The 8,219-nt window shown below is 35.0% G+C and overlaps 1 protein-coding gene across 1 annotated transcript; it reads right to left on the bottom strand.

The window, feature by feature from the left end:
- Nucleotides 1–1,576: 1,576 nt before the first annotated feature.
- Nucleotides 1,577–7,862, bottom strand: LOC147483896 (protein neprosin-like). The gene is made up of 7 exons (XM_086577845.1): nucleotides 7,588–7,862; nucleotides 5,100–5,186; nucleotides 4,723–4,941; nucleotides 3,965–4,132; nucleotides 3,798–3,860; nucleotides 3,587–3,718; nucleotides 1,577–2,058 (listed from the first exon to the last, which is right to left on the bottom strand). Exons 1-7 carry the CDS (start codon nucleotides 7,744–7,746, stop codon nucleotides 1,675–1,677), a joined length of 1,212 nt encoding a protein of 403 aa, XP_086433971.1. The 5' UTR covers nucleotides 7,747–7,862; the 3' UTR covers nucleotides 1,577–1,674.
- Nucleotides 7,863–8,219: the final 357 nt, after the last annotated feature.

Genomic DNA, 8,219 nt, shown 5'->3' with positions numbered 1-8,219 from the left:
AATAAATAAATAAATTTTTTAAAAAAAATCCACTTGTCATGATTATTTGTAAAACTCGTTATCTTCATCAATAAAATTTCCACTTGATTAAAAAAAGAAAAAAGAAACTTACTTACTAAAAATGATGCACTTACCGACTAGCAACTAAAGCGTACTATTGAAATCCCTATAACTAAGGTAGGTATGTATATCTTTAACCCATTTTCTTATTTAATAGTCCCCTACCGACTAGACTATAGCTGAGGAGACGTGTTAATGTACAATTTGAGTAACTGCTGCATAGGTCAGATATCTATACATAAGGTAATTCATAATCTATAGCATTCTATTTAGAAAATTTAGTTTAATGTACTCATTATTTGTATAATTTGACCTTGCAGCCAACTTTGTAAGGACGCAAGGAATACACGGATTGCCTACTTGGTAAGTGTAATCAAAGTAGGTCCTTCTCAATAAAGGGCTTTAACATGTGATGAAGTGCTTCCGCCAACAATGGAAGAAAGAATATGGAATAAATGGCGTAGCTAAAAAAAAAAATAATAAATAACTATATTTCTAAATGTCCTAGATACACCATAGGAAATTGCATGAGAAGGCACAAGTAATTTACTGTCAAAGGTTGAAGGTTGAGCATTAGTTAACCGTCATCACTTATTTTGTTTGGTCTTTACAATTGCGTTCTGTTTCTATGTTGAAATTCGAAAATAACTCTTGGTATCAGCATGTTATGATTTTGGGTACTAATGTAGCTCTCAGAATATTCCTATTTGGTAGATAGCACTTAACGGCAAGGATCAAAATATCGAATTCGGTGAATATATCGGTGTACCCAAAAACCGATATATATACAAAAATATCGGATATATCCAGTTTTTTTGTGATCAGTCAAAAGTTTGTTTTGTATATCGATATATTGGAAATATCGTTGATTATATCAGAAATATCGACAATATATTGGTCAAAGTCAACAATTTATATCGGATATATCGTATATATCGGTCGATATATATATCGTTATATCGGAAATTTCAATATATATCGGAAAAAAAAGGATTCAATATTCGGTGGATATATATCGGATATATCGATGTCATTGTACCAAAAAAACGATATATATATATTGGCGATATATCAGATATATCCGCGATATTTTGTTCATTACCTAACGGTGATGCATAACCATTTTTTCTTTAAGACCTTGACAGATGAGTCAGAAGAGGTCTCTCTCTCTCTCTCATTTAGTTTGGAAAACACATTTTCTATACGTTTGATTTTTCACGTTAGCAATTTTTATGTTCTTTAAAGCTGTTATGCAAGGATACTAGAATTGGGTATACTGCATGACTGTCATATCTATTGGCACTTGATGACACACAACACATCTATATAACTTTTCCGCTTTTTCTGATCAAAATATTTTTTTATTCTAATTTATATACATTTAATTAGACATCGTCATGGAGAATGTCATCGCATGAAAATATGTGTATCCTCCAGTGCGCAAGCAAATAAAAAACTTTCCGTTAGAGAATTTCTAAGTGCACTTAAATGGGAAATTACTACATCATTACGCAAATATGAATCACATTTAAGAAAATAAAGTTACAGAACATGGATCAAAATTTTCTCTTCCAGCAAATAGTCTTTATTTACTACAAAACGAAATTTAAGTAGCTAATTCCCACAATTTCCTCCATGTCCACCATAGTACATTACATGTCCTTTTGCCTCTCCTTGATATTTCATATACTTAACATCATAGCAGTCATAGTTGTCAACATATTCTTCAACATCATTTTCGCTTATATTCAACCAATCTGATAAATCGAATATTTGGAGTAGACGAATATATGCCGTCTCTGTAGCATCTGGAGAATCTGGGTCCGGAAGATTTCCATTGCCTAATGGGGGACTAGGTACATATGTGAGACCTTGTGCTAGCCCTCCCCAAGCAACATATGATGCACCATTATTCATATCAGGGAATGTTCCTGATGGCCAGTAACCAACATTTACATCATCATTAACTTGTAACCACCAGTTGTGTGTACCTTTATCCTGCCATGATAAGTTAAACTGATATTTAGAATACTGAATCATCGAAGATATACACCTCAAAGATTCAAAATTGACTATGTGAATCTTTCCTGGAGATACTGATGGAGTGACCTCTAAGAGATAACCAAAGATCATACTTTGTTGTTGGAAGAGCACGTATAGTTTGATACGGCCCTGAGAACGAAGTCATTTTAATTTGAGTGCATCTTAGTGTACATATATATCATAATGTCATTGTAAGAGCAAGTACAGTTTAATACTCAGGGTGGTGGTGGTGGTGGTGGTGTGTGTGTGTGTGTGTGTGTGTGTGTGTGTGTGTGTGTTGGGGGGGTGGGGGGCGCGGGGGTGTTGGGGCGGCTGATCAATCAGGGCTATTATTGGCTGGCTGGCTAGCACGAGCCAACTCTAAACCAACTCGCCATTTGAGCACAATGGATTCACATTTAAATACTCGAACCCAAGTACTTTCTTTCAAATCAATGGTAATCCAACTAGGGAGTTGATAGTGTAATTATTAGGGGATATGCTGGTTTTGTCCAGAAAGCATGGGTGCTTAGCCTCCGAGTCGAGCCTAGCACCTGAAAATCTTAAAGCAAAAAATAAAATAAATTGATGCATCAAATTATAAGAAAAGAGAACAGTATAATGGTTGAGCAAGTCCACAAGATCAATACATATTCGGGAGGCATTCTTTTCCTCCTTGAGTATTCTTTGTTCTTATGAGCAATCAGTCGTAATTGTTAAGTTTTTGGATTCAGCATGATAGGTGGCTTAGGATTGGGAATGGGAATTAGAATTCTAGTGTAGTGAGAATTAGAATTCTTTGAGAATTGAATTGTCAATGATAATGTGAGAAATATGGTCGCTTAGTTGTCTATAAGAATTCTCTTGGTCTAATAAAAAACATGTACACGTGTCATTTAATTAAATAAGGATTCTTTAAAACTCTTCTATATTTTAGGACTACCATATCACATCTTGAAAACTACTATTTCACAAACCCCTTTTTCTAAAGGTGCACTTGTTTGTTAACTATATTTAAGAAATTAATTACCCATAACTACCATGAGAATCCCAATTAACATGGTTTTAGGGAGAGAATCAAATTCTCACCAAAGTGAGAATCCTTCTAATTCTCATTAGTTATTTGCAACCAAACACACATGAGAATAAGAAAACCCACCAATCCTTATGGGAGAGGGATTGCAAGTTCAAATCCTATCAAATGTTGGTTGGGACTTCTTGTGTAATTATGTGATGAGTTTTTGGGCCAGGTGAGCCTTCGGGCTAGAGACATGGTGCTGCTAGCCTGCTATGATAGGTGAACCATAGAGCAAAGACAAGTCTTCATGGAATAAGGTGTTTGGTCTATGACGCATCGACGAGAGCCTTCGGACTAGGGTCTTTCAATGTAACTGGTGTAGGTCTGCCTTAATCCTCTAAATATTTCCAAGAAAAAAAATCTTTGAATATAATTAACTTGTCACTGAAATGAAAAATAATGCATGGGGAAGTATGTGTAACTTACGTGAAAGATCCTAATTGGAATCACAAATGGTTCTTTGTCTATCTCAGAAGTTTTGTTGAAGACAATATCAACTGGATTTCTGCTGTTTATTTGAACAAAGTTGGAACAAAGAAGATTGAAACATCCTTTATTCTGAAAAAAATAAGTGATCATTGAGGATGTATGGAGTTTATCTCAGCATTGATTGAAATAATATCACAGCTAAACTTACATTATTAAATTTTGAAAATACGAATAACCGAGTTTTAGTATCTCCATAAAACTGCGGCGAGACCTGTTAAATTAATCCATATTATTAAGATTTAATCAAAAGACCGATTTTATGAGGAAGTACTAGCAAGTTCACAAACAAAAAGTAGGAGGAACAAAATGATTTACCATCCATCCTGTCTGTAGACTGCTGACATTATTACCCAGGCGCGATTCGATCCACATATGTGCAGAACTAGACTGGCCAGGTTTAACCCACTGTGAAAGATTATGCAGGGAAAGGTATCCGGCTATACCATGAACCACTTTCATAGTTTTCGATCTTAGTATTGCAACCTGCAGAAAAGAGAGGAAAAAAAAAGTTGTATCGGTACCCAATTAGAACTACGTACTATTTTGATATTTTCACAGAAAACCACATAGAACAATTACCATAACCCAAGAATACGATTGCCAACAAACTAGTCCACTCTAGGGCAGTGCTAGTTTGGTAAAGAAAACTAGCTAGTGCAACGGAATCATTCTATATGACCATGTACAACATCAAATTTTGGGATAATCCAACTCGGAATTCAATTTGCTTTTTACCGGCGCGTGTTTCAGATAAGCGTATGCACATCCAAACCACTTTGCATAAAAATTTTCTGTGCAGTCTTCTTCGCATTTTAAGGACATGCTCATTCCAAGGTACTGACGTTGCCACGTGGCAGCATGTTGCAAAGTGAGATGTAAAATAACCAAACAATCACGAAAGATTACAGGTTTGATGGTTAGTATGCGAGATTTAAAGCCGTTCGCACCATGGCAATGTGTTTTTTTATTCTTTTCAGCTATTTGCATTGCTTTGCCGACGATTCTCTCAAGTCTCAATTACAAATAAGAATTAAAGAAATTATAATCACTAATTCACTATTAACGATACTTACATGTTCACCAGGGGATAGTGGTGTACTTTGGCTGGGCTGATAGGTACCATAGGATTCAGTGAAAGATCTAGCTCTTATTAGATCTTGTCTCTCAATCCTTCGAATGGGGACTGTTCCTTCGGGACAATCCACTGTTATTAGATCTTTTTGAGCCACGTTGTGTTTATCCACCATACCAGTTTTACTATACATTCGCTTTGGACAAGTAGTAGGATGCATCTGTAAAAGTACACAATGTTATGAGTGTCACAATATATAACTAAAACCTGATCATATAACAAAATAAAACTATATCTTAACTAAGGAAATCCAAAAAATTTAAGCATAATATATTCGAAAATAATAATAAATATGACGATGGCAACAAATCCACTTGCCTGAATTTCATGATTCTGGAGCAATGGATGATCTAAAGATGGCTGCTTTCTGATGTCAATACAATCATAAATATCATCCACTTCGGTCTGGAGTTCAATGAAAAACATACATTAGCTAGCTGTGCAATTTCGTGCAACATAATGAAAGATCTCAAGCAAAGAAATGAGATCTACCATATTACACTTTGTGCGTGTGTGTCTGTGTGCGGTAACAATGTTCGCATGTGTGGGGGCAAAAAACTTACGTATCCAAATCAACAAGAAAATATGGTGATTATCTAACTGAAGCCAACAATACCACAGAAAATAGCAAACTACAAGGAGAAAAGACTATTTAGTTTGATTAACTTCGGCGGATCTGGCAGGGAAGAACGGAGTGAGTCTTTTGAACAACCAAAGCATGATATATGAGGGCGTCCTACATGGTTTCCTTAATTTGATTGTATGATGCATCATTGGTACAATGGTTGCAAGAGTCTGAACTCTCCGCAAAACCACTGTACATTCTTCTTCTTTTTTAGTACATCGTTAATCTTACCAAGCCAAAAAAAAAACTACGTCCACATATGATCTCCTAATTGATGTTTCCGTCTCCAGAAAACCAAGGTGCCACACCATAATCCATAGGGTTACAACATAGAGTACTTCTTAGTTTGAGTTCATATTCCTATGGTGGAGATTATAGTTCTTATTCAGACATGTGGATTCTTAATTTCTTATGAGCGCATCTCCAATGGGGTTGTAAAATTACACCTCCACCTAGGATTTCACAATTCCAATTGCAAATTATTGTATAGCCCATAAATATCCACTCTATTGTTTTCAACGGAAAAATATAAAAAAAAAGTATGATTTTAAACTCGGACGTCACTCTAAGTGTTGCCTGAGTTTAAAATTTTCAAATTGTGACTTTAGAGCTAGATAGGGACGTCACTTAGAGTGACATCCCAACGTTTCTTTTGTTCAGACGTGTGTTCAGGTGTCGCCCGAGTTCTTTATTAACTAATCCCCCCTTTGGAAAGAACTTTTTGACACTTACCGTATAAACTTTACACTCTATACGGTTTACACCCCTATTTTTTTTTTTTGCTGGGTGTTTACACCCATATTAGAGACGCTCTTAGAAAGATTGGATGAGTTATTCATTTTTGATAATTAGAATTCTTAATCGCAATCGTTTTGGTTGGAGGTGGCTTTATCCTAAGGTATGTACACACGGAACAACACACATACCAAGGGTGGTGAACATAATTTCTTTCGCAGGAAGGGTGTTGAACATATTATACCATTTAATTCCAAACCAAATAAGGTCCGGTTTATCCAGTGTTTCTGATTCCGAACAAAACATCGGAATTCTGCTTAATATTTCGGTTTTTCAAAAAATTGGAAATCCAAATATAGAGTCGAAATATTGATTATTTCAAAATCAATTGAAATTCCAAATATGATAGGGGTTGAAATTTAATGAATTTCGGTTTTTAGATTTGTTGGAATTCCGAGAATTCCAAAATCCCGAACTATGAATTTATCAAAAAAAAAAACAAAATAGAAAAACAAAAGGATTTTATATATTGAGGCCTCTTATATATACTAGTCTCTTTGTACGTGTCTCCACCACGTTAACAATCCCCGATTTTATTTTATTTTTCATTAATTTATAGGCATGAAACTACCATTTCATTAATATTGGTGTTTGGCAAGGAGTAAAATTGGAAAAAAAAATTAATGACATGATAAATTTACTGTTGAAGCCCTATTTTTTTTAAAGAAGTTAGACTAGTTTTGTGCACGTGGCCCGGAGCCGACCAATTTGTTTTTTTTTTTTAAATAAAATAAAAAAAACTTACAACTTTATTAGTGTAATAGCTGTTATTTACGATTCTGCCTCTATGGACACACGTTTCTCCACTTTCTCAAAAACCCTAATGTCTAAAAAATTAGAATTTAAAAAACTGCAAACTACCAAAACTGCCTCCGTAATTGATCCTATTTGCAGAACTGCTACAGTGACAGAAACAGAATCTACTGTTCTTCACACCCCCAGATTTTTTATAATGTTTAGATTTAGGTTCTTATATTGTAGCTTGAACCAGAATACACAAGCTTAGAGAGTGAGTGTAAACTGCAAACGGAAATTACAGCGTCCAACTTTGTTAGACAAAATATAGTCAAGATCATCCTTGCTGAAAATCTCAGCATAAATACATATTGCTTGTTTGATACTGTTACTGAAATAATATTGTGCATTTGATCAATAATAAATGAATAAATAAAATAATGTTGTGCATCATCGAAAGACCCTTTGAGAGACCGAGAGAGTGACCAACTCTGGACGCATTCAATATCTTATTTTTTCCAAATTAAAAGCTAAAACGCTAAAAAACCTATACACTAGAAGCACATATGACAACAGAGAGAACATTAACCATGCACACACAAAGGGCTAATATGAAAACGGTGATGAACTATATAGTAAAGAAAGTGAAACCTTAATAGTTTTGACATAGGGCTTATTGAGACGCTTGAGTTGCCTCTCCAACTCCAAGTCGTCGTCTTTAGTAATAGTCCTTCCGCCATCAATCCCATTGAAAGTCACACTCAGAAAAAATGCCAACATCAATAACGTGTACGTACCAATCAAACCCATGAGAGCCACTTCAATTCTTTTGATTTGGTACGAACCAATACTTTGATCTCTTTAATTCGATATCCTTGAACAAAGTGAGAGCTGTTCTCATTGAATTTTATTTATAACATGAATATATATATTTAAGGAATGTTATCAAGACTATCAACTACATATGGCAACAAAATCAGGAACATTCCAACAGATTTAGAAAATCCCAAGGCAATTAACATAAAATTTAGCTAATAGTTGGCATACCCCCTCAAAATACCAATCACGAGGAGGCCCTATAGATGTATATCTTAGAGCCCACTGACTCGATTCATGGACCTTTCCATTACTATTTACCAAGTCTACTGATCCCAAAAAGTTAAATACAGTAGAGGATTTTCCGAGGTACTGTTAAAAGCAACGATAATTATTTACAGTAGATGATCAGCAACAGTTCTATCTGCTCTATCTCCTTGCTTACCCAGCATCTTCATCAGGCTCTA

This window comes from Coptis chinensis, chromosome 8, assembly GCF_015680905.1.
Source record: "Coptis chinensis isolate HL-2020 chromosome 8, ASM1568090v1, whole genome shotgun sequence".
In the NCBI taxonomy this organism is placed as follows: Eukaryota; Viridiplantae; Streptophyta; class Magnoliopsida; order Ranunculales; family Ranunculaceae; genus Coptis; species Coptis chinensis.
This window is presented reverse-complemented; position numbering and strand designations above follow the sequence as displayed.

What these genes read in the sequence shown, in the direction of transcription:
- LOC147483896 (XM_086577845.1), bottom strand. Translation starts at nt 7,746, where the DNA reads ATGGGTTTGATTGGTACGTACACGTTATTGATGTTGGCATTTTTTCTG. An exon ending in CCTATGTCAAAACTATTAAG is followed by an intron (nt 5,187 to 7,587) that starts GTTTCACTTTCT and finishes ATTGAACTCCAG; the next exon opens with ACCGAAGTGGATGATATTTA. An exon ending in CACTATCCCCTGGTGAACAT is followed by an intron (nt 4,133 to 4,722) that starts GTAAGTATCGTT and finishes TCTTTTCTGCAG; the next exon opens with GTTGCAATACTAAGATCGAA.